We start from the raw sequence: 27,066 nt of genomic DNA on the forward strand, positions 1-27,066 counted from the left end.
GTCAAAGTGTAACAATGAAAGTTACATCAACAGAATAAGTGCTCACAGGGAGTGCTGGGGGGGGTTAGATGCTTCAAGATTAATCAAACAACGTCTCAGCAACGTTTCTACTATCCGACCAATACTTCTTGAGGTCTAAATAAAAGACCTACAGTGGTGGAAATGTACAGTGGAACATTGGGAGCATCTAAACAGTGAGAAGGTATTTTCATTTTCCTTCAACATGTAACTTGTAGCTGTACATGTTCTGGCTGAAGCCTGGGTAGCCTGCTGTCTACACTGTCACCTAACCCCTTTGCATTGTGTGTCAGCTCTGTAGCCCAACAGACATTCTCCCATCTCCCCACTGCTCCCAGACAGTAGGACAGTCATGTGGAGGTTGGTGTCAGGGCCAGGGCCTGAGAGAGCAGTTAGTCATTGCACCATGAGTTTCGCAGGTGACGCATACTGATGACATGTGACCAGCGTTCATGACAAACAGCATGTTCTCTTCCTGTATTCCCTTTCCTTATTTCTCAGGTGGATGCTACATATACACTATGTGGTGGTGGAAGGGGTGAGTTACCTCCATACAATGTGAAGCACGTCGAGTTTGAAAGAGAGACGGCTGCTGTATCCACGCATGGTTTTGTGGTGAAAGCTGTAGGTGAAGTTTGCTCGACAGCATAGAGAAAGAGAGAGGAGTTGAAGTTAAACTGATGCGGGGTCAGACACACAATCTAAAAGAGACACCCTGAGCTAGATACTACAACACATAGGACAAGCCTAAAATAACACCATGTTCCCCATACAGTATAGTGCACTACTTCTGATCATTGCGAAAAGTAGGGATGGGCATTTTAAATTATTTTACTATTCAAATAATATCATGATACTTTTTCGGATATCCGGATATTGACTGTCTACCAATTAGAATGATGTAAATGCACATGGCAGATGTAAACAGCGGACATTCTGCTTTTCTCTGGTAGTTTGGCTAACAGCAACAGCGAAAGAGAAGTCAGATTTTCACCAAGATAGAACTGATTCTGTTACAAAAAGGTTTTCTGGTGAGTGTTTTGCAATGATCTGTCGGGTATTGTGGAAACTCAGATGAGTGCCTGTAATTGCTATTTGAAGTGGGGAAAATAGCATACTGATGTCAGGGCAGCATGGAGGGCTAAATGCGCAGCAGCTCAACACACCGTTATAAAAACTAGCTACATTCAAAAGTTTGTTTTATTAAAATAAGAATTTCAAATGTCATGGTACAGGTAACTGCCAACATACAGAAAACACTTGAGTAAATGAGGGATACAAAGTATATTAAAAGCAGGTGCTTCCACACAGGTGTGGTTCCTGAGTTAATTAAGCAATTAACATCCCATCATGCTTAGGGTCATGTATAGAAATGCCCAGTTGCCCATTATTTTGGCAACCATGGCTAGAAGAGATCTATTCCTTTGAAAGAGGGGTCTCAAAGGAGCATAGGGGATTTAAAGGGTGTGGGTGGGTCTCAGTCACCCGTTCTCAACCCATTTGAACACTTATGGGAGTTTCTGGAGCAGCGCTTGAGACAGCGTTTTCCACCACCATCAACAAAATACCAAATTATAGAATTTCTCATGGAAGAATGGTGTCGCATCCCTCCAATAGAGTTCCAGACACTTGTAGAATCTACGCCAATGTGCATTGAAGCTGTTCTGGCGGCTCGTGGTGGCCCAACGCCCTATTAAGACACTATATTGGTGTGTCCTATATTTTGGCAGTTACCTATATATCCTTGTAGGTAAAAATGTCCCAAGGATAATTGTCCCCCACGATGAAATTGGAGAGGGGACTGTGGATCTGTCGTACGTACGTTCGTTACGTGCAATATTTCAGATAGCACTGGCCCGATTGAAGAAACTTGGGTGAATAATGCGTATTGCCATAGAGATCCAGCATTTACAAAATTACACTGATTGGCCAGATGGTGGCGCTATAACAAGAGATTGAAAATGCAAACATTGAAAGGTCACGCCCCTCACCCCGTTTGACCTAAAAAATCCCATGACATTCGGTACAGAGGTTCCTCTTCTCAAAACGAACACATTTGCCTCAGGGACCCATAAGGTCAGCCATGATGGATTTTCCGCCATTTAGAATGATGCATCATTTGTGGGGGACAACATGTTTACTGTTGCCTTGCATAATTTATTTTAGACAAAGCTTTTTCCATTGCTAAAATAGGCCTCCAATTTTGATTCTTCTAAAAATGAACACTCAAGTAATCGAATACTATCATCTGTCCGTATATCCGGATATTGGTTTAACCGTGCCCATCCCTAGCGAAAAGTAGTTGAAAAAAAAGTAACAAAAGGGGAATAGGAGGTCATTTGAGACAAGCCCTACGATAGTGCAAACATTGCTGTTGCCATGCCAACACGGTCCCCAGAGCGGGTTGCCGGGGGCGACAGTTGCCAAGCGGCCTTGTTAGAGCCATTGTCTGAGTGTTGCGAGGTTCCTGTCCATCCAGTGCTGGTTCAGTCTGATGGTCTCTAAAGCCTCCTGGACACTACACATCTGAGACCCCCGCTCCTTCAGTCTGGAGAAGAAACCCTGGACCTACACAGACAGTTGACATGAGAGAAGAGGACACATACACACACTACGCATCTGATACACAGACACATGATATACAGTCGGCATGGTTCTGAGGTGTAAGCTCACCTCCTCCAGGTGTGTCTGAGTGGAGAACTGGGAGGTGGTGGACTTGATGATGCTCTGGATGGGATAGGACCCCACTGGAAACCTACACACACACACACACACAGATACAGCCAATCAAAACAGGCCACATCTCCACAACAGCCAATCCAAACAGGCCACATCTCCACATCATGCAATCAAAACAGGCCCATAGATTCTGATCGGGAGACTGTATTGTTTTTGTGTCCATTTTTCTGTATGTTGACGATGTAAGTATGTAAACTTATAATTCATCTTATTCTTTAGAGGCACTCACTTCTCTATGATCCTGTCCCAGCTCTCTTTGACAAAGTCCCAGACGAACAAGTGGCCAGCGAAGCGGTCGCTCACAGTGCTGATGACCAATGGCAGCTCCTGTGTATGGATAATCCCTCCCTCGAGCCCCTCACTCAGAATCCTGGAGGAGGAAGTTTTTAGAGTGTTGCAGAGACACACACCACAGGCTGCTACAAACATATCTGGGCACAGCTTTAGCACAGCTTGAGTACAGCTTAATTACAGCACGACTCTCCGCACAACCTCTGGGTAGAGGTTTAGTTGGCCAGTTAATTGTCTGTATATTGATTGATAAAGTACCCTTTCGTTCCGAAATGGACCTGGAGCATTCCCATCCGGACCCAATATGCATGAATTATTGTTTTAAATCTAGAGACACGTTCCGAACGGACCCGAGGACAACTAGACCTGTTCCATATAGACCTGGTCGGATCCAGACCCGGTCCGATCCGATCCGAATGTGGGAAGCAGCAGAAAAGTCAATTTTTAAGCTACTTTATTAACCGGAGGTGATAAAGCGCGATGGACAGGAGGTAGAGAGAGGTGACGCTCTAGCAGGGGCCGTGCTGTGCGAGTGACACAGGGAACAGGGAGGAGGGAGGGTGAGACATCAACCAACCAAGCCGACTCGTGCTATAGTAGACTAATAGCTGCCATACTGTAGCTAGGTTATTTATAATCTAATATGATTACGTAGTACCTGTCCTGCATCAAACCAGGAGAAGCTAGTTAACTAGCCATCTAGGCTAATTGAAGCTGCATGCGCGTTCTCGTCCTACACAGTTACAAACAACAACAACTCCATTCAGAATATAAAGTAGCAGCCTACCTGTTGGCTCTTGGTTGTTGTAGCTCATCCTTCTCCTTTAACTTTCCATGCCATCATTTTAATTCCATCTTCCATTGATTACATATCTCCTAACTTTTGCCCCACACGGAGGCTCTGACTGTAGCCTATTGCCGATTTGATGACATGATTGGCCAACAACAAGCTACATGCGCCACTCTTGTGAAAAGCAAAGAGCAGCAGCATAAATGATAAAATGTCTCTCTCTCTCTACTGCAGCAGTCGTGTTAGGATCTGTATGGGCTCTTCCGGACAGGTCAGTTAAAAGTACACATACCTGAGACAATCATATCAGATCCGACCCATTCGGGTACAGGTGGATCCGTGAAGACCTCTACCAATGGTCCCCTCCCCCCCACACACACACACGGTCTCCCTCACCATACGATGCGTCGTGGGTCCTGTGTGGAGGCGAGGGCCTGCAGTATCTTGCGTTTCTCAGAGTCGTCAATGGTGTGTTTGTAGGTGTCCAGCAGAGACAGCCAACCAGAGTCAGACAGGGCTGCTACAGAGAACACCACTCTCTGAAGATCACCTGGGATGCTGGAAGAGACAACACATCACTAGATCACCATAAGATCACTATAGAACAGATCACTAGCTTTACTCATTTCTGATGAAGACAATGGCGGCCAAAATATCAAAAAGTATATATTTTTTAAATGAGCAAGCCTTGTTTATATCCATAAAGGGGCAATCTACGATAGACACATCCATTTTTGAACTTCTATATTAATTATATATGCCCATTGATTATTGAAGAATATACAGTGGGGAAAAAAAGTATTTAGTCAGCCACTATTTGTGCAACTTCTCCCACTTAAAAAGATGAGAGAGGCCTGTAATTTTCATCATAGGTACACGTCAACTATGAAAGACAAATTGAGGAAAAAAAATCCAGAAAATCACATTGTAGGATTTTTTATGAATTTATTTGCAAATTATGGTGGAAAATAAGTATTTGGTCACCTACAAACAAGCAAGATTTCTGGCTCTCACAGACCTGTAACTTCTTCTTTAAGAGGCTCCTCTGTCCTCCACTCGTTACCTGTATTAATGGCATCTGTTTGAACTTGTTATCAGTATAAAAGACACCTGTCCACAACCTCAAACAGTCACACTCCAAACTCCACTATGGCCAAGACCAAAGAGCTGACAAAGGACACCAGAAACAAAATTGTAGACCTGCACCAGGCTGGGAAGACTGAATCTGCAATAGGTAAGCAGCTTGGTTTGAAGAAATCAACTGTGGGAGCAATTATTAGGAAATGGAAGACAAACAAGACCACTGATAATCTCCCTCGATCTGGGGCTCCACGCAAGATCTCACCCCGTAGGGTCAAAATGATCACAAGAACGGTGAGCAAAAATCCCAGAACCACACGGGGGGACCTAGTGAATGACCTGCAGAGAGCTGGGACCAAAGTAACAAAGCCTACCATCAGTAACACACTACGCCGCCAGGGACTCAAATCCTGCAGTGCAAGACGTGTCCGCCTGCTTAAGCCAGTACATGTCCAGGCCTGTCTGAAGTTTGCTAGAGTGCATTTGGATGATCCAGAAGAGGATTGGGAGAATGTCATATGGTCAGATGAAACCAAAATAGAACTTTTTGGTAAAAACTCAACTCGTCGTGTTTGGAGGACAAAGAATGCTGAGTTGCATCCAAAGAACACCATACCTACTGTGAAGTATGGGGGTGGAAACATCATGCTTTGGGGCTGTTTTTCTGCAAAGGGACCAGGACGACTGATCCGTGTAGAGGAACGAATGAATGGGGCCATGTATCGTGAGATTTTGAGTTAAAACCTCCTTCCATCAGCAAGGGCAATGAAGATGAAACGTGGCTGGGTCTTTCAGCATGACAATGATCCCAAACACACCGCCCGGGCAATGAAGGAGTGGCTTCGTAAGAAGCATTTCAAGGTCCTGGAGTGGCTTAGCCAGTCTCCTGATCTCAACCCCATAGAAAATCTTTGGAGGGAGTTGAAAGTCTGTGTTGCCCAGCGACAGCCCCAAAACATCACTGCTCTAGAGGAGATCTGCATGGAGGAATGGGCCAAAATACCAGCAACAGTGTGTGAAAACCTTGTGAAGACTTACAGAAAACGTTTGACCTGTGTCATTGCCAACAAAGGGTATATAACAAAGTATTGAGAAACTTTTGTTATTGACCAAATACTTATTTTCCACCATAATTTGCAAATAAATTCATTAAAAATCCTACAATGTGATTTTCTGGATTTTTTTTTCTCATTTTGTCTGTCATAGTTGACATATACCTATGATGAAAATTACAGGCCTCTCTCATCTTTTTAAGTGGGAGAACTTGCACAATTGGTGGCTGACTAAATACTTTTTTTCCCCACTGTAACTTATAAATGCCTCATGAGCGTAGTTCAACTGTCCTACCCCATCAGAACCCAAAATATTATCCTGTTTTACTCCATTGTTTGAACAATTTTCAGTCAGTCCCTGTGTGTACCGATTGGTTTGGTTTGAGTTGGTCCACTGTTTGTAGAGGGCCGTGGCCTGGTCAGTACAGTTCTGCCGTCCAAGACTACATGCCATCTCTAGCAAGGCTGACCTCAGCTCCTGACTGGAGACACTCTCCTGCTCTCCCCAGTCCTGACTGTCCATCAGAGGGCCAAAATGACCCAAGATGTAGGCCTGGAACACACATTACAAAGAGAAGGTTAGCACAGTCAGTTTGTCCCAACTGGTGGGACTAGGCCCCAGAACAAGGTACCTGACAATCTAGAGTGTGTGTGTGTGTGTGTGTACCTTCATGCGGGCCACCAGTCCTAGCTCCTGTCTCTTGTCCAGTAGTCTGTAGACAGAGCTGAGCTGTGATAGGGCCTCTGTCAGAGGAGCAGTCTCAGTCTCATTGGTAGTATAGTCCAACAGACTGAGAACCTGACGGAAGGACACATGACCCAGCCTGATGACAGGAAGAGAAGAAAATGAATAGATAACAGATCCTAATCAATTTAGTCTATTTGTGTCCGTTGTCTGTTCAGTTGAGCATCCAAAACATCTAACATATAGACATGTTCAAGTAATCGTACAAGTTCAGGCAGAGTATTAAGACAGGCCTCCAATTAATCTATTTAAGACCCCTTATTTTACCAGGTAGGTTGACTGAGAACACATTATTTTTCTACAGCAACGGCCACTTAAAAAAATATAATGAAATCCCGTCCATTGAGTACCATGCCACAGTACAAACACAAACACTGACCTGGACAGGGAGAAGATGTTGTGTATGAGCGAAGCGCGGTCGTGGGGTGTGAGTGTGTTGACGTCAGTCTTTAGAGCGTCTATGAGAGCTGCCCAGCCCTCGTCTCCATAGTGAACTATATAGAAGCCTGTGTTCATGTAGTTCAACTTCAGCCACTTAACACTCTCTGACACCTTCAGAGTCGCTAAGAGGGAAACACAGAACAATGCACTCAAACACATGATCATGCTCTTACCTCAGAGCATACAACCAGCAGGCCAAAAAATCACTACCTACTATAAATGTATCACAAGCCTGACAAATGAACTAGACAATGCAAAACAATCAAACTAACAGACAGCTACCCAGCTGAATGTACAGACGTTGTCTGTGTTATACCGGTCTTATTCCTCAGAGTGAACATCTGTCTGCAGGAAGGGGCGGAGCTACAGCTGTCATTCACGTACGTCACTGGGATGTGCCACAGGCTGAGGACACAAAAAAAAGGTTGGTGTGTTTGTTTGTGTGTGTGCTCGTGTGCGTGCGTACGTGCGTGCATCTCACCTGGAGGTGTATGTGGCGTTGTCTGCGGAGAGCAAGAAGGGTTCCTGTGTGAGGGTCACCTCACCACCCTTGCGGCTGACGGTGACCAATGGGAAGCCTTTCTGCAGCGTCCATGTTCTCATCATGTCTGACACACTCTCCTGCTGGGGAAGCACTTGGGCCTGGCACATCCAGAACCAATAATCATCAATGATACATTTAACAAATACGTCTACTAATTAGGGCTGACACCATTTCATCAACTGGTCGATTGTTTGGTCAATAGGCTGTTGGACGATCGAGATTTTTTTAGTTGAGCAGTGGCAAATACACTATATATACAAAAGTATGTGGACACCCCTTCAAATTTGTGGATTTCAGCTAAACCCGTTGCTGACAGGTGTATAAAAATTGAGCACACAGTCATGCAATCTCCATAGACAAACATTGGCAGTAGAATGGCCTTACTGAAGAGCTTAGTGACTTTCAACGCAGCACCGTCATAGGATGCCACCTTTCCAACAAGTCAATTCGTCAAATTTCTGCCCTGCTAGAGCTGCCCCGGTCAACTGGAAGTGCTGTTATTGTGAAGTGGAAACATCTAGGAACAACAACGGCTCAGCCGCGAAGTGGTAAGCCACACAAGCTCACAGAACGGGACCGCCGAGTGCTGAAGCGCATAAAAATCGTCTGTCTTCGGTTGCAACACTCACTACCGAGTTCCAAACTGCCTCTGGAAGCAATGTCAGCACAATAACTGTTCATCGGGAGCTTCATGAGATGGGTTTCCATGGCCGAGCAGCCGCACACAAGCCTAAAATCACCATGTGCAATGCCAAGCATCGGCTGGAGTGGTGTAAAGCTCGCCTCCATTGGACTCTGGAGCAGTGGAAATGCGTTCTCTGGAATGATGGTTTTGGGTTTGGCAGGTGCCAGGAGAACGCTACCTGCCCGAATACATAGTGCCAACCGCAAATTTTGGTGGAGGAGGAATAATGGTCTGGGGCTATTTTTCATGGTTCGGACTAGGCCCCTTAGTTCCAGTGAAGGGAAATCTTAATACTACAGCATACAATGACATTCTAGTGCTTCCAAATTTGTGGCAACAGTTTGGGCAAGGCCCTTTCCTGTTTCAGCATGACAATGCCACCGTGTACAAAGCGAGGTCCATACAGAAATGGTTTGTCGAGATCGGTGATCGGTGTGGAAGAACTTGACTGGGCTGCACAGAGCCCTAACCTCAACCCCATCGAACACCTTTGGGATGAATTGGAACGCCGACTGTGAGCCAGGCCTAATCACCCAACATCAGTGCCTTGGCCTCAGGAAGCAAGTCCCCGCAGCAATGTTCCAACATCTATTGGAAACCCTTCCCAGAACAGCGGAGGCTGTTATAGCAGCAAAGGGGGGACCAACTCCATATTAATGCCCATGATTTTGGAATGAGATGTTCGATGAGCAGGTGTCCACATACATGTAGTGTATATAAAAATATATATATATATATATATATATATATGACACACAAGACTGTCTGATTCACGCCTCTCTGAGTGGACTAATCCATTGCGGAGGCACACCAGTATCACCAGTAGTACATTTATCCTTAATTACCATAATTTTGAATCTACAATGTTTGTTTGGTTACAGTAATTTCTGTTAATGCATTCAATATATTATTATTACAGTCTTACCGTTGGCATTGTAGGAGTGGACACGTTTGTAAAGCACACAACCTGGGCTACACAGTTTTGGTTTATTTCATTCCATTTACGAGTTGTCAATTTATTAATTGTCTTTTGTATGGAGCGCTCCTGTCAATCTTGAGTATGGACACGCACCTGACTACACATAGAAGAAGTAGGTCTAGGCTACCGGGCCTACGCGCAAACATGGGCTTATAAATGTGCCCAGTTGGGGATCTGATACTATTTCTGATTGTCTTAACTCACCATCACTGTGGAGCCTCTCAAATATTTTTTTTTACAGCAAGTAAACAAAGTCTGTTTTTACATCCATTGAGAATGACAATAGTTCCTCAACGTAGCCTATTTGAAAAATCTTCCCAGCTCTCTCCCTTTCGATAACCACTTAGCATGAAAGGCGTAAAAAAAAAAAATCATGCTTTGATCCGGTGGAAATGTCATAAAAAAAAGCCTACCTGATTACTTCTTATCCCTTCTTATCCCTTGCAAAAATAGCCTACAGCTGTGGCTGTCTGTCTGGAGCTCACTGGCACTGAGGGCCCAGAATATTTTATACAATGTTGCAAGTTTGCTAGCACGAGCTTCAGGGCCAGACCAAGTTAATAGCGGACACAATGTTTCAAGTTCCTTGCAGACAGGCCATGCATAGCCATTGTGATTTATAGGATATTTATCAGGATATTTTCTACCTGCGAGCTGCAATGTTTTTATTTGTTGGCTTTATGTAGGCTATTTGTAGATAGTGGCAATGGCAATATAAGTTACTTTTAGATTTGTATCATTTTCATTTACATAGATTTTTGCATATGAAAATCATATAACTGGCACGCAGATCAGTAGAAATGGTACGATAACTTGGCACTCCAAATGGAAAAGGTTGCCGACTGCTGGTGTAGCCTATTACCGGCAACATAAGTAGCGTAACGGCAGAATCTGCGAAGGCCAGCAGCAGCAGGCAGCGGGAGGAGGAGGGTCGTATCGGGAGCAGTTTATTTTTATTCTGGTTAGGCTTTATTGATCTCTGGCTTCCTCTTTAGTTCTTTGTGTCTTAATTTTTAATCGCAGTGCTTAAAGCATCAGACAAGCGCAGTAGTCTACATATACAGTGGGGAGAACAAGTATTTGATACACTGCCGATTTTGCAGGTTTTCCTACTTACAAAGCATGTAGAGGTCTGTAATTTTTATCATAGGTACACTTCAACTGTGAGAGACAAAAATCCAGAAAATTACATTGTATGATTTTTAAGTAATTCATTTGCATTTTATTGCATGACATAAGTATTTGATCACCTACCAACCAGTAAGAATTCCAGCTCTCACAGACATGTTAGTTTTTCTTTAAGAAGCCCTCCTGTTCTCCACTCATTACCTGTATTAACTGCACCTGTTTGAACTCGTTACCTGTAAAAAAGACACCTGTCCACACACTCAATCAAACAGACTCCAACCTCTCCACAATGGCCAAGACCAGAGAGCTGTGTAAGGACATCAGGGGTAAAATTGTAGACCTGCACAAGGCTGGGATGGGCTACAGGACAATAGGCAAGCAGCTTGGTGAGAATGCAACAACTGTTGGCGCAATTATTAGAAAATGGAAGAAGTTCAAGATGACGGTCAATCACCCTCGGTCTGGGGCTCCATGCAAGAGCTCACCTCGTGGGGCATCAATGATCATGAGGAAGGTAAGGGATCAGCCCAGAACTACACGGCAGGACCTGGTCAATGACCTGAAGAGAGCTGGGACCACAGTCTCAAAGAAAACCATTAGTGTAACACTACGCCGTCATGGATTAAAATCCTGCAGCGCACGCAAGGTCCCCCTGCTCAAGCCGCGCATGTCCAGGCCCGTCTGAAGTTTGCCAATGACCATCTGGATGATCCAGAGGAGGAATGGGAGAAGGTCATGTGGTCTGATGAGACAAAAATAGAGCTTTTTGGTCTAAACTCCACTCGCTGTGTTTGGAGGAAGAAGAAGGATGAGTACAACCCCAAGAACACCATCCCAACCGTGAAGCATGGAGGTGGAAACATCATTCTTTGGGGATGCTTTTCTGCAAAGGGGACAGGATGACTGCACCGTATTGAGGGGAGGATGGATGGGGCCATGTATCGCGAGATCTTGGCCAACAACCTCCTTCCCTCAGTAAGAGCATTGAAGATGGGTCGTGGCTGGGTCTTCCAGCATGACAACGACTCAAAACACACAGCCAGGGCAACTAAGCAGTGGCTCCGTAAGATGCATCTCAAGGTCCTGGAGTGGCCTAGCCAGTCTCCAGACCTGAACCCAATAGAAAATCTTTGGAGGGAGCTGAAAGTCCGTATTGCCCAGCGACAGCCCCGAAACCTGAAGGATCTGGAGAAGGTCTGTATGGAGGAGTGGGCCAAAATCCCTTCTGCAGTGTGTGCAAACCTGGTCAAGACCTACAGGAAACGTATGATCTCTGTAATTGCAAACAAAGGTTTCTGTACCAAATATTAAGTTCTGATTTTCTGATGTATCAAATACTTATGTCATGCAATAAAATGCTAATTAATTACTTAAAAATCATACAATGTGATTTTCTGGATTTTTGTTTTAGATTCCGTCTCTCACAGTTGAAGTGTACCTATGATAAAAAATTAGACCTCTACATGCTTTGTAAGTAGGAAAACCTGCAAAATCGGCAGTGTATCATACTTGTTCTCCCCACTGTATATGGAAAAATACACGTTTAAAAATATCTACCAATCGTTTGGTTGAAAGAACAGACGACTCTCGGTCAACCAAGATTTATTTTAGTCGGGGACAGCCCTACTACTAATATTCCTACTCATCACATTGGGCCAGAGAAAGATGGAGCATCATCACCATCAATAGTACTAATCCAATAGACAAGACACCTCCACACAATACACAGACAGGGTGATGTTGTGAAAAGGGGAAGGGTGTGACGCCAGATTTTGCAGACGCAAAATAAAGAACCCGTGAAAATAACTAATCAGGAAACAGAGATGAATGTAAGAGACAGGGTGTCTCAGACAGACTACACCTACCTGTGTGATGCTGTTCCAGAGGTCATCAGTAACAGTGTTAGATCCGTTGTATTTATTCAGGTAGTTGATGAGTCCTTTCCTGAACTGACCGTCTGGCAGAGTGGAGCTCAACATCAGCAGGAGGGACGCACCCTAGAGACACACACACACACACACACACACACACACACATTACTGATGTGATCACACAAAGACAACACACACACACACACACACACACACACACACACACACACATCACTGCTGTGACCATAGGATTCTACAGTGAGGGAAAAAAGTATTTGATCCCCTGCTGATTTTGTACGTTTGCCCACTGACAAAGAAATGATCAGTCTATAATTTTAATGGTAGGTTTATTTGAACAGTGAGAGACAGAATAACAACTAAAAAATCCAGAAAAACGCATGTCAAAAATGTTATAAATTGATTTGCATTTTAATGAGGGAAATAAGTATTTGACCCCCTCTCAATCAGAAAGATTTCTGGCTCCCAGGTGTCTTTTATACAGGTAACGAGCTGAGATTAGGAGCACATTCTTAAAGGGAGTGCTACTAATCTCAGTTTGTTACCTGTATAAAAAGACACATGTCCACAGAAGCAATCAATCAATCAGATTCCAAACTCTCCACCATGACCAAGACCAAAGAGCTATCCAAGGATGTCAGGGACAAGATTGTAGACCTACACAAGGCTGGAATGGGCTACAAGACCATTGCAAAGCAGCTTTATGAGAAGGTGACAACAGTTGGTGCGATTATTCGCAAATGGAAGAATCACAAAAAAACTGTCAATCTCACCTCGTGGAGTTGCAATGATAATGAGAACGGTGAGGAATCAGCCCAGAACAAGAAAGCACATATACAGGCCCGTTTGAAGTTTGCCAATGAACATCTGAATGATTCAGAGGAGAACAGGGTGAAAGTGTTGTGGTCAGATGAGACCAAAATGGAGCTCTTTGGCATCAACTCAACTCGCCGTGTTTGGAGGTGGAGGAATGCTGCCTATGACCCCAAGAACACCATCCCCACCGTCAAACATGGAGGTGGAAACATTATGCTTTGGGGGTGTTTTTCTGCTAAGTGGACAGGACAACTTCACCGCATCAAAGGGACAATGGACGGCGCCATCCACCGTCAAATCTTCCCTCAGCCAGGGCATTGAAAATGGGTCGTGGATGGGTATTCCAGCATGACAATGACCCAAAACACACGGCCAAGGCAACAAAGGAGTGGCTCAAGAAGAAGCACATTAAGGTCCTGGAGTGGCCTAGCCAGTCTCCAGACCTTAATCCCATAGAACATCTGTGGAGGGAGCTGAAGGTTCGAGTTGCCAAACGTCAGGCTCGAAACCTTAATGACTTGGAGAAGATCTGCAAAGAGGAGTGGGACAAAATCCCTCCTGAGATGTGTGCAAACCTGGTGGCCAACTACAAGAAACGTCTGACCTCTGTGATTGCCAACAAGGGATTTGCCACCAAGTACTAAGTCATGTTTTGCAGAGGGGTTAAATACTTATTTCCCTCATTAAAATGCAAATCAATTTATAACATTTTTGACATGCGTTTTTCTGGATTTTTTTGTTGTAATTCTGTCTCTCACTGTTCAAATAAACCTACCATTAAAATGAGACTGATCATGTCTTTGTCAGTGGGCAAACATACAAAATCAGCAGGGGATCAAATACTTTTTTCCCTCATTGTATATTGTTCACTCTACTAATCAATTAAGTTGTAAGTAAAGCCGAAGACTGTACCTTCTCATAGGTGATAGAGTCAAACATCTCAGACACCTGTTCAGGTGTGGTCACCTGGGCCGATACTGAGACTGGGTGGGAGGAGTTCAGAGAATCTTTGGCCATTGCCTTGAACCGCTCTTCCAGGAACACATTGTCCTGGAGACAGAAGAGAGGTCATTCTACCACGATCATCTTAAATCTACATTGACCCCTTGCACAGCACTTTTATGCGTGTGTGACATGCTACTACTTACTAGGTATAGCTGTGGGAACTCTGTCATTAGAGACGTGTACTGCCAGTAGGTGGCGAAGCCTTCGTTCAGCCACAGGTCATTCCACCAACGCATCGTCACCAGGTTCCCAAACCACTGACACAAAACAGCATTAGAACAGTGTTACGACAGCTTTATAACAGTATCATAGGAGCATTAGACATTGTTAAAGCAACTGCATAAGAACAACAGCACTTCTTAACCAAACGTCAACACAGCATTACGACTGATGAGGTACATACACATATGTTCCATCACAGTGTTATCGTCCACACACACACCTGGTGAGCGAGTTCGTGGGCTACGACGTTAGCGATGAGTTGTTTGTCGAGAGAAGAGGACTGGTTTCGTACCAAAAGGCTAGTCTCTCTGAAGGTGATCAGACCCCAGTTCTCCATCGCTCCCGCCAGGAAGTCTGGGATGGCAACCAGGTCTGGAGGAGGGGGAGAGAGCCGGGAGGAAGGGTAGAGAGAGAGAGAGGGACAGAAATGTGGAGGGGTAAATACCAATGCGTATTTTGTGTCACATTATTGAAAACATTATACTTTTCCCGCGCACATTTTTAAAAGAATCTTCTGGCATTCATACTAGATGTAAAAGGTGTTCATCAGTTGAGTTAATTGTGTGAGGGCTGAGTGTCTGTCTGTCTGTGTGTTTCTGTGTCTCCTCTCACCCAGTTTTCTCAGAGGGTAGTCGATTTCAAATAAGGTGTTGTAGAACTGCAGCAACCTGGAGGCAGTGTCCAGAGCATAGTGTGTGTGTTCCTTCTTCTCTGGCACAGAGTACACTGACACCTGCAACACACACCACAGAAATTGAATAAATACAATAGAACCAAAAATGGGGGGTTAGACAGAGTTGCATTCTAGTGTGTTGCAGGCCATAGAACTAGTGTGAATAGATTGAGACAGGGACTCTGTACGTACCAGTGTTTTGGAGACGTTTCTAGAGACGCTGGTGAAGTTGGCTACGATGAAGGCTACCAGGTAGGTGCTCATATTAACACTAGTCTGCTCAAACTCATCCTCCAGCAGGCCGCTGGGTAATGTAGTCGTCTTAGCCTGGGAAACACAACAGTTATATAACATTTATATTTTAGTCATTTAGCAGACGCTCTTAACCAGATCGACTTACAGTAGTTAGTGCATACAGTTTCATTAACAGATGGTTTACACACTGGTATTCTTCATGTCAAGCGTCTCCAATAATCACTTGATGTCAATACATTTCGTAATGTATTGATGTATATTAACAACTTAAAATACACAGGCGTACGCAAACTCACGAGGGCATGTTCACACACACACACACACACACACACACACACACACACACACACACACACACACACACACACACACACACACACACACACACACACAGTGTACCTTGGGCATGTTGGACAGAGTGATGTATTCAGGTTCTCTGGTGATCCTGACCAGGAAGGTGGCTTTAAAAGCCGGCTCGTCAAAACAGGGGAAGGCCTTCCTGGCTGCCTGGGGCTCAAACTGGGTGGCAGCTAGGACCCTGAGGGGTGGATAGAATGACTCACAGTCACAGATAGCAAGGACTAGGCTTATAGTTTACTACATGTCAACAAACACTGTCAAGTTTTCACACTGTTAAAGAATGTGTCTCACTGCATTCACGGCAAGTTAGGTTGTTATTTTTAGAGCAAACTTTAGTAAATAGTTTTTAGAGTGTTTTACATACCTCTTGGCTCCAGTCTTGTCATTGTAGGAGCTGTTGTACAAGCCGTCATAGGTGTGTGAAAGGTTAGCTGCGTAGTCCAATGTTAACACACACACCTGGCCTGCCTTCAGATCCTCTGGGAAGCTGACAGCTATCTGCTGCCATGGCTTATACTCCAACACCTTCACCTCAACACTCTTACCCTCTCCAACCTGGAAGGGTTACAGTAAAAACAATATTTAACAAGGTGAAACATAATCTAACTAGGTAAAAACATTATTTAGCAAGGGAAACATAATTAAGCTAAGTAAAACATAATTGATCTCCTCAGGGAAAGCAACTCTTACTCTCTTCACACTGCAAGTAAGGAAGTTACCTACGAATAATAAAAGTTAAAAGTCTAAACCTATACAGACTTAAGTCTTCAATAATATAACTATTTCTTTTTATTTGTCTTTTTTTGGGGAGGGGGTATTTTACCCCCTTTTTCTCCCCAATTTCGTGATATCCAATTGGTAGTTACAGTCTTGTCCCATTGCTGCAACTCCCGTACGGATGCGGGAGAGGCGAAGGTCGAGAGTCGTGCGTCCTCCGAAACACAACCCAACCGAGCCACACTACTTCTTGACACAGTGCCCGCTTAACCCGGAAGCCAGCCGCACCAATGTGTCGGAGGAAACGCCGTACACCTGGCGACCGAGTAAGCGTGCACTGCGCCCAGCCCGCCACAGGAGTCGCTAGTGCGCGATGGGACAAGAACATCCCTGCCGGCCAAACCCTCCCCTACCCTGGACGACGCTAGGCCAATATTGCGCCGCCCATGGGTCTCCCGGTCGCGGCCGGCTGTGACAGAGCCTGGACTCTAACCAGATAATATGACTATTTCTGATTAAATAGAAATGCTACAGCTGATCATTGGCTACCTGAAAGGTTGCCTTGATGATATTGAGCTCGGAGCTGTGCAGAACGATGCGCTTGGTGTCGTGTTGTATAATCATGTTGATGATGGTGCGGCCGGTGAAGGTCATGGAAGTCAGGTTAGGGGTCAGGGAAAGGTCGTAGTTTACAGGCCGTACACTGGCTGGGAGGCGGAGCTCATTCCAAGGAAACAGCTCCCCATTGGTGCTGTTAGGATAGACCAGCTCCATAGGAGTGGAGGAGTTAGCCTTAGGACAGCCAGCCTGGGGAGAGTGAGGATCAACACAGTGAATACACACACACACACTTTTTGGCACTGGCTGGTGCCACTTCCCGTAGCTGTGGAAGCCCATGCAGGAGCCGCACACTCTTCACTCACACAAACGCAAGCACACACACACAACACTCCAACACACACACACACAGCTACCTTAGTGAAGGTACAGCCAGGCAGGAAGTAGAGAACCATCGCCATGGACGTGACCAGTACCAAGATGAACACGCCCACCACCAGCATACGAGCCGAGGGGCGGGAACACGACCTGGCCAAAAAACAAACAGTATTTATTCATCTATAAATATTTATCTTTAGTATTGTTTCTTTCATTGTTTCTATTTTACTGTAAAGTGTCTGTCATATTTAAATGCACTTTAAATAAAGTTTGTTGCGATTTTCAAAGTAAAAAAGGACCTGGGTGGAGCCTGTCTGATGTAAGGGGAGGCGCTTGGACTGCGGGCGGAGCTTCTGTTCATGAAGGACATGCCCAGTAAGCGGGCTGATGACTCATAGTCCTCCTCCTCATCGTCCAGGTCGTTTTCTCCCAGACCTCGCACCAGGAGACGGGAGCTACGGGGCTCGTACACCACCTCATCTGGGTCCAACGCTGGGAACTCCTGGAGGAGGGAGGTGGAAAAAAGAGAGAGGGGAGAAGAAAGAGAGAGAAAATAAAAGAGAGAGAACGCAAGATATGAAAATCTGGAAAAACATAAACAGTTAGAAGAAAAGGGAATATTGATGAGGGGATGGATTAATGTCAGTGTTGTATAGTATGTAATTACCGGGAAGGCTGTAGAGTCTTTGGCCAGGTCCACCACGTCAGGTTCCTCCTCAAACATACTGTTCTCTATCATGTGCCTGGGCAGGGATGCCCGCTCTGGTTACACACACAAGCAAACAAAAGGTTAATACACACACAGAGGCGTTCAATAAAATGTGCATGTGTGCGTGGAGCTCCCTTTCTATTGATTCTCCCCAGTGTCTCCTCAGACAAACAGAGAAATTGTCAACTATTTAATTCAATAATAATTACAACAGTAGTCAAACTGTAAAAAATGTCCCATTGTGCCTCTTTGTAAAGGGTCCCATTTTCTCCTGTAATAAAACCGTGCAGAGGGACTGAGCCCCTATGTGTGTTCTGATTCAATGGTGGGTGAATTCAGGGCTGGGCCCAAACAAAGCGCACACACAACTAGTATCCTGAAGTCCCAGTCTGTGTCAGTGAATAGCGGGTGTTGCGCGTAAGTGAATAGCTAGCCAGTATCATCATAACCAATGACGACACTAAACAAAGCCATCTCATACACCTAGTACCTTCTATAGTGCGTGTTCCATTGTGTGAGAACATGCATACGTGTTGGTAGGGCCCAGCTGCCTAGACTGAGTGAATAGGAGAACGCTAACTGAAGCCATTGGCGTTTATCCCTTCCTGTAGTAGATCTAGTCCTGAGGTCTGCAGCGAGTCCTGCACCTATTAATAGGCCTAGATACGGAGCTGAATATTATTTATTTATTTTACCAGGTAAGTTGACTGAGAACACACTATCATCTACAGCAACAACCTGGGGAATAGTTACAGGGGAGAGGAGGGGGGATCAATGAGCCAATTGGAAACTGGGGATGATTAGGTGGCCATGATGGTATGAGGGCCAGATTGGGAATTTAGCCAGGAGACCAGGGTTAACACCCCTACTCTTACGATAACTGCCATGGGATCTTTAGTGACCACAGAGAGTCAGGACACCCATTTAATGTCCCATCTGAAAGACTGCACCCTACACAGGGCAATGTCCCCAATCACTGCCCTGGGACATTGGGATATTTTATTTTAGACCAGAGGAAAGAGTGCCTCCTACTGGGTCTCCAACAACACTTCCAGCAGGATCTGGTCTCCCATCCAGGGACTGACCGGGACCAACCCTGCTTAGCTTCAGAGGCTAGCCAGCAGTGGGTTGCAGGTTGGTATGCTGCTGGCAAATATTTAATAATACCCAGATCAAAATAAGAACCATAGCAACCTTTCCAGATTCTTCTGACTTACACCGACCAGAAAGACATTATGCCATTGTCGTGGAAATACTTACACAGGGACACTCAAAGTCAATCTTAAATGAATCATTGTTTATAGTTGTATTGGTTAGGGGTAAGTCAAGTCTCGTACAATGCTCTAACCTTACCTTTATTAAATGATCCATAAAGGGAGCACTGAATACTTTTTACACCACTTACGTACATCCACGTGTGGGTGTGCAAGTTGTATATGATTATAATTTATATTTTCTCCATTGTTACTTTATCATCTCTAGTAACCCAGTATACTTTTCTTCACCAATTCCTCCTTTAGACTAGTGTTCTATTCATAGAGGGGTTTAGATATTTAATAATAAATAATAATATGCCATTTAGCAGACGCTTTTATCCAAAGCGACTTACAGTAATGCGTGCATACATTTTTTGTGTATGGGTGGTCCCGGGGATCGAACCCACTACCTTGGCGTTACAAGCGCCATGCTCTACCAGCTGAGCTACAGAGGACCACACTAGTTGTTCTATTTAACAGCATATTCAGGAATAATATTCTCTTCTTTCATATCTCCATACAGAATCCCTTTATAACGTTATAAATCTTTAGGTTTTCATCTCCTCACCGCAGCAACGATCACAGCACAGCAGCCCGAGAGGTACGCATATCTTTCATATCGAGGAAATCAGTGTCCGGGGGCTGTTACCCTCTCAAATCTTTCAATGGCTTCTCCTGTCAGTGCTCACAACCTGTAGATCGATAGGCGGTGATTGACCGTCATCTTGAACTTCTTCCATTTTCTAATAATTGCGCCAACAGTTGTTGCCTTCTCACCAAGCTGCTTGCCTATTGTCCAGTAGCCCATCCCAGCCTTGTGCAGGTCTACAATTTTATCCCTGATGTCCTTACACAGCTCTCTGGTCTTGGCCATTGTGGAGAGGTTGGAGTCTGTTTGATTGAGTGTGTGGACAGGTGTCTTTTATACAGGTAACGAGTTCAAACAGGTGCAGTTAATACAGGTAATGAGTGGAGAACAGGAGGGCTTCTTAAAGAAAAACTAACAGGTCTGTGAGAGCCGGAATTCTTACTGGTTGGTAGCTGATCAAATACTTATGTCATGCAATAAAATGCAAATTAATTACTTAAAAATCATACAATGTGATTTTCTGGATTTTTGTTTTAGATTCCATCTCTCACAGTTGAAGTGTACCTATGATAAAAATTACAGACCTCTACATGCTTTGTAAGTAGGAAAACCTGCAAAATCAGCAGTGTATCAAATACTTGTTCTCCCCACTGTATGCACCATATGTATCTTCAACGGTTCTAGCCTCCCAGAGACAGTGGTCCCAGATCACATAAACAATTCAGAAATGCCTATAGGCCGCTACTTCCTATACATATAAAACAACAGTGTCCAATAACACCATGTGCTATTATTTGTTGTCCCAGACTGTGGTGGTGGACGGAACACCTAGATAACGTTATAGATGGAAAAAACTCTTCTCACACAGAACTGGAAAACTCAGCTCACATTCACACTGGAGCTAGTCCCCTGACAGCTCTCATTCACTCAGTACGTTATAGCTAACTTTCAATCTCTTATCCAATTTTCAAATCAGCTTATTATCCATATTTCAATCTTGTTATCCAAATTCCAATCAGCTTAATATGTCATATCTCACAATCACACAACTTTCACATTAACTTATTACTATTCCCAAACTCACTCGGTAATCTCCCTTACTACCCATGTGCATCTTCAACGATTCTCTTGTCCTTACTTGCTATGCATCATTTGCATCTTCAACGGTTCTCTTGCCGCTACTTCCTATACATATAAATAACACCCAGTATTCAAAAACACCTTGTGTTATTTGTAGTGGCTGCAGACCAAGTAGACATTTCCTACAGAAAAGCTGAAGAACATACGCACATACAGGTACCGTATTGGTCCGAATATAAGACGACCCTGATTATAAGACGACCCCCCGTTTTTCAACACAAACATTTAGAAAAACAGATTTGCAGACTAGATTTGCCGAACAAAGAACTTCATTTTATTTTAAAATAACAATATTAAAAACACAGTGAATTAAACACAAAGGCAAACTATGTACAGTATGATTCAAAATTAATATCAAGCAATAATAAAGCAACATTTTTAAATAACAGAGAAAATACAGGCCACACATTTAACTAAACTTAACAAAAATTCGCCAAACTTCTCCTCCGATGTCTCTCTATCCCTCACACACGTCCTCTGCCCCGCTGTGTTCGCTCTCGCTGTCATCGCTCCCCAGCTGCTCCGCTTCCACCGGCTCCTCCCAAAGCACGTCGTCCTCGCTGCCGTCCAATGCATTTGAGATGCAACATTTTTTAAAGCCATCGATGATGCTCTGTGAGGGAATAGCATCCCATGCATGCAGGATCCATTCACACAGTAGACTTCTCTCCGAAGTCTGACGGCAGGCGGAGGCCAAACTTCGTTCTCCGTCTAAGTGACAGTCCATTACGCCGCATCATCCTACGACACCAGCCGAGGCTGGCTTTAAATCCAGTGATGTTGAGCTCTCTGGCGATTTCCAGGGCCTTAACCTGGATGACAGCTCTGGTAATGGGCATTCCCTCACTTCTTTTTCCCTGACATATTCAAAAACCCTCCGGTCAACCTCAATGAAACGACCACTTTGAGGACCACGGAAGGATTTTCGCTGACTGTTAGCATCTTTTAGACGTTGTTTTTCTGCTCGCCATCTTCTTACATTACACTCAGTGACCCCGAATGTCTTGGCAGCTTGGCAGTTGTTAGATGACTCTGCCTTATTGACAACCATTATTTTGAAATTGGCATCATAGCTCCTCCGCTGTTGTTTATTGACCTGGCCCACTTTTGAGCCACTTGTCTCTAAATGGTCAGCCTGTCTTTCCATCTTTAAACACCGGTAACGGGCTGGTTGTTAAGGACGCCTCTTCCCTCCGTCCGGAACGAATTTTTGGCGCCATCTGTGCCCGCGAATGTGTATTGACATTTAAAGGGAGCGCCGAAGAAGAGAAACTGCGCTCTGAATACTAGACCCCGAATATAAGACGACCCGACTTTTTTGGACCTATTTCGAGGGGAAAAAAGGCCGTCTTATATTCGGACCAATACGGTACTTTCCGCAGGTGCTGGACTTCTCATAAGACTAGTGAATAGTCTTCTCTCTATAAGACTATGGGTACCTTTTTATGCGTTACTCGCCTTGATTTTATTTTTATTTTTATACAGATTCATTTAAAATTGACTTACTGAAATCAGTTGCCGTCACTCAATTGTTTGCGGATTATGTCTCTCCTCCTGGGCAGCTCACAGTAAGGGTCTGGTCTGGGCGGGTCTCGTCGTCTTTTTGTCAGAAGGGAATGTCCCTCACGCTTCATAAAATGTGCCACCGGTTTTCCTCGCAGACCCCCACTGGAAAGCTCCGCAGGCAGAATCAATCATCATATTCGTGACGCCAAATTGTTGTGGAAATTCTTACACAGGGACACTCGAAGTCAATCTTAAATGAATCATTGTTTATTATCAGGTAACTGGAGAGGTTCCAACAAACTTGACGCACCATAGTGAACGTCTGTCAGGAGCTCTCCTGGGGCAGTCCCGTTAGTTCTCTTATATACTTACACAGAAAGTCATATTTGCATGATTTAGCTTATTCATTATTCATAATTAATTTATCATTAACGTTTGCCATCATTCATGTGACCGACCAATACTGGTTCATGCATGTGGCAGACCAATACCTCACAAGGCTTTTTCTCTCCTAGCTGAGACCTTGAAACTGAGATTTCGTTCTCAAAACAAGGGTCTGGGCGTACTACCAAATTGCAGATACTACAGTGAGGACTTCTCCCAGGCATTCAATCAGTCACTTGCATTAACACAGAAAACAGTTATTAGAAAAGCACAAACATAGTACACAGAAATGTATAAATAGAAAAGCACCAACATAACATTTTCCATCACACCATGTTAGAACTAGTATTATGGTGTCAAATGAGACCGTGCTAAAAATGTGGTAACTGTTACTAAGACCACAATGAGAGCACCTCAGACTGATGCAGCAAGGTCTAACATTGCAGCTGATGCAGCAATGAAACTGAATGTGTCAGCAGCAGCTCACCAGACTCTTCCTGTTTTTATCAAACAAACAAAGACAGATCCAGAGCCACAGACATAAATGTTTACCCTATAGCCTATATGACTTAGCTACAGCCACACAGACCTGAAGTTCGAGGCCATAGTGGTGCTGGGACAAGGCTCACCCCGGGCAGACACACACACTCTGGTGGTCTATACAATCCATAATAGTCCAGGTATAACTGGGGCCTCAGTGCAGATGAGGCCAGACAAGAGGCCTCTCCTCTGGGCTGCCTTTTAGTGAAAACAACCTTTGTCAGCTGAACAAGGAATAATCTCTGGGTATTTCAGTTCCATACTACTGCAGTCACAGTGTCCAGGACAGGATTCACCCATCAGTTAGGCTTTCCATGTATGCCCTGTGCATTCTGAATTGAAGTAGGCTAATGAAATAACATACTTGGAATATGTTTCAATTGGGCAAAAGCACTCCGAGAGAAACATAGCAGTGTCTATTGAGAAGTAGTGTTTCCATTTACTATTATGGATTGTATTGACCACCAGTGTGTGTGTGTGTGTGTGTTCCAATCTGAACAGACAGAAGCCCTTTATTTGTGGTACTAAAGCTATAAAGCAGACAGCAGAGCGCTACAGCAGGGGAGTACAGTGCTACTGAACGTACAGCAAGAACCTGCTGGTCCTTATCAGATTGAGCACACACCCCACAAAAGGAGCCCTATCAAAACGCACAGGCCTGACCAAGCACACAGTTGAGTGAGTTAAAAGGAAATTAAAAAAGGCAACTCTGGCCAACTGGAGTGTCACCTGCAGTTGCTAGTGTGAATATTGCACAGAGCAAGGTTAATCTCCAACAGCTCAATGTGCCTTTACAACAGATAAACAAACTAACTGAGCTAAAGCAGCCACCAGTCAGACTGTAAATAACACTAACACACAGTTTGGCCTAGCCTGGCCTGAGTAACTAAAACAAGAGGATATAGCATCTTTGAATAGCAGAAATGTAAGCCAATCTGAGTTGGATTTCCTCACTTTCCTGGGTAGCGCAAAGTGTAGGACAAGGCTGAACAATAAGGAAAGAATAATGTCCCAATAAACATAAAAAGAGGATGGGGTGTCAGCGCAATTCAGTTTCTCAATCAAACAGTTTTTGCTCCCATTTTCCCTCAGATAACAGTAAGACTCTTCTATCAGCTGCAACTGGGCTGCCATAAGACTTCCATTTCCTGCTCTTTAGATGGCTAACGTTAATACGTATCTAGTTAGCCTTTAATGGGCTAGCTAAATAAATAACACCTCAGCTGACAAGAGTCAAAAGTCAACCCTGACCTCAACCCGACTGGGGAATGTGTTTGTGTCACCAAGTGAATGTCACACCGACAAACTGAGAACCTAGAAAAACTAGCTAAGAGACTCCCAGTTTATTCAGGCGAACCTGGGCAGAGATCAACTATTTAGCTGAAGTTCCTCAAAGGCCAGGCGTCTATCAGATAAAACACCCATCATTATAAGTGCATATATTGCTGATTAGTCCGTTTGCCAAAACTGCTCCCTGGCTATCAAGAGCCTGACATTTGTTGACTTGAAACGTTCGGCTAATTAGCTAACCCCCTTACTACAAGCTAAACTGCTAGCTACTACAGAGAATGTGGCTGGCTAGAAAGTCTGGGTAGCAGTTAGTTAGATACGCGAGCATCGCCAATCATTCCTTACCACTGTCAAATGGGTCCTCCATGACAAGATATCTGGACGAGCCGAACTGTCCTCACTTCACCGATAACAACACCCCGCTGGAGGGCGAGAGAACCACGGCTGGCCAAACTCCGCCACCACACAGACTAGCTATCTGATGCTACTAGCTATCAGTAGCTACAGATCAGGTGACTGTACAGGCTAAGTGGGCTAGCTAGCGTGGCTGCTATTTAACTTCTGACACTAGCTAGCGGCCACAACTTTCCTCTCCATGCTTTGTCGTATTAGAACTATAAATACGAGTCACAGTTGGTGAAGTTACTAGCTTACGGAATAAAATTAATTAATATGGTCAATCGTCCGAACGATAGCCTGTCAACAAACTGTTCGCCATGCATTTCAATGATAGCTTCCCATTCCCTTCCTGTCCAGGCAGTTGTTGACAGCTTTCTGTCATGTATTTACCGGCATTCTATTGGTCTCTGCTGTGACAGGGCGGGGCTAAGAGTGGTGGCTCGTAATGAAAAAGACAGACCCCCCCACCACTTGCTGTGAAAACAAACTAGAAATTGGGAAATTCTGCTTGCAACCACCTGTTCGTGTGCGTGTCAACGATATTTTATTGTACTGGATTGGGAACATCCTCTTCATACACATATTGTTATCGGTAGGCTACATCTTTCACAATTCTCAGGAAAAATAAAACGTTCTCATAGTGTGGCTCATAATAATGGCTGGAATGGAGTAAATTGAATGATTAAATGTTATTTGCCACATGCGCCGAATACAACAGCCCTTAACCAACAATGCAATATTTTTTTTAATAAAAATGTAAAATAAAACAACAACAAAAAAGTGTTGAGAAAAAAATAGCAGAAGTAAAATAAAATAACAGTAGGGAGGCTATATACAGGGGGGTACCGGTGCAGCATCAATGTGTGGGGGCACCGGCTAGTCGAGGTAGTTGAGGTAATATGTACATGTGGGTAGAGTTAAAGTGACTATGCATAAATGGAAACCATGTGTTTGATGTGTTAAATACCATTTCATGATTCCATTCCAGTCATTACTATGAGCCCGTCCTGTCTGTCTGTCTGTCTGTCTGTCTGTCTGTCTGTCTGTCTGTCTGTCTGTCTGTCTGTCTGTCTGTCTGTCTGTCTGCCTGCCTGCCTGCCTGTCTGTCTGTCTGTCTGTCTGTCTGTCTGTCTGTCTCTCTCTCTCTCTCTCTCTCTCTCTCTCTCTCTCTCTCTCTCTCTCTCTCTCTCTCTCACACACACACACACACACACACACACACACACACACACAAACACACTATTCAGGAGGTCAGGAGTCACATGCAGTAGGACGATGTCCCCATGGCCCACAATCAGCATGTGACTGAGCTTTGGCTACTTACGTCCCTGTCTTTATCAATAGATTGCTAACAGTCAGTCAGTCACCACAGACAGCTACTCAATGTGGATATGGATTCTTGACAACACTTCAGTGTGTCACAGCACTTCAGAAACATTACATGGGTATGCATCTGCAAATGTGCAATAGCTAAGAAGATCATTATGGGTCAATGGAGCCAAGGGAACTGAATCGTTGTGTGTGTGTCTTTGTGTGTGTGTGTGTGTGTGTTTGCGTGTGTGTGTGCGTGTGTGTGTGATTTCAGGAAGTGCTTGTTTCAGCAGCGTGAGAAAGCTGTACAGTGCCTTCAGAAAGTATTCAAACCCCTTTACTTTTTCCACATTTTATTGTGTTACAGCTTGAATTTAAAATGGATTAAATTGAGATTTTGTGTCACTCGCCTACACACAATACCCCATAATGTCAAAGTGGAATTATGTTTTTAGACTTTTTTACAAATTAATAAAAAATGAAAAGCTAAAATATCTTGAGTATTCAACCCCTTTGTTATGGCAAGCCTAAATAAGTTCAGGAGTAAAAATGTGCTTAACAAGTCACATAATAAGTT

At 44.2% G+C, this 27,066-nt stretch overlaps 1 protein-coding gene across 1 annotated transcript; it reads right to left on the reverse strand.

Annotated features, from left to right (window-relative positions):
• Positions 1-1,678: 1,678 nt before the first annotated feature.
• On the reverse strand, positions 1,679-25,536 carry LOC121584938 (leucyl-cystinyl aminopeptidase). The gene is made up of 22 exons (XM_041901204.2): positions 25,125-25,536; positions 18,033-18,127; positions 17,665-17,867; positions 17,404-17,515; positions 16,979-17,236; positions 16,077-16,267; positions 15,752-15,890; positions 15,290-15,424; positions 15,037-15,157; positions 14,645-14,796; positions 14,346-14,459; positions 14,110-14,247; positions 12,358-12,489; positions 7,638-7,798; positions 7,473-7,561; positions 7,095-7,278; positions 6,638-6,794; positions 6,339-6,523; positions 4,235-4,396; positions 2,987-3,127; positions 2,692-2,773; positions 1,679-2,586 (listed from the first exon to the last, which is right to left on the reverse strand). The coding sequence occupies exons 1-22, from the start codon at positions 25,144-25,146 to the stop codon at positions 2,455-2,457; spliced, it is 3,105 nt and encodes a 1,034-aa protein (XP_041757138.1). The 5' UTR covers positions 25,147-25,536; the 3' UTR covers positions 1,679-2,454.
• Positions 25,537-27,066: the final 1,530 nt, after the last annotated feature.

Source organism: Coregonus clupeaformis, chromosome 16 (assembly GCF_020615455.1).
Source record: "Coregonus clupeaformis isolate EN_2021a chromosome 16, ASM2061545v1, whole genome shotgun sequence".
In the NCBI taxonomy this organism is placed as follows: Eukaryota; Metazoa; Chordata; class Actinopteri; order Salmoniformes; family Salmonidae; genus Coregonus; species Coregonus clupeaformis.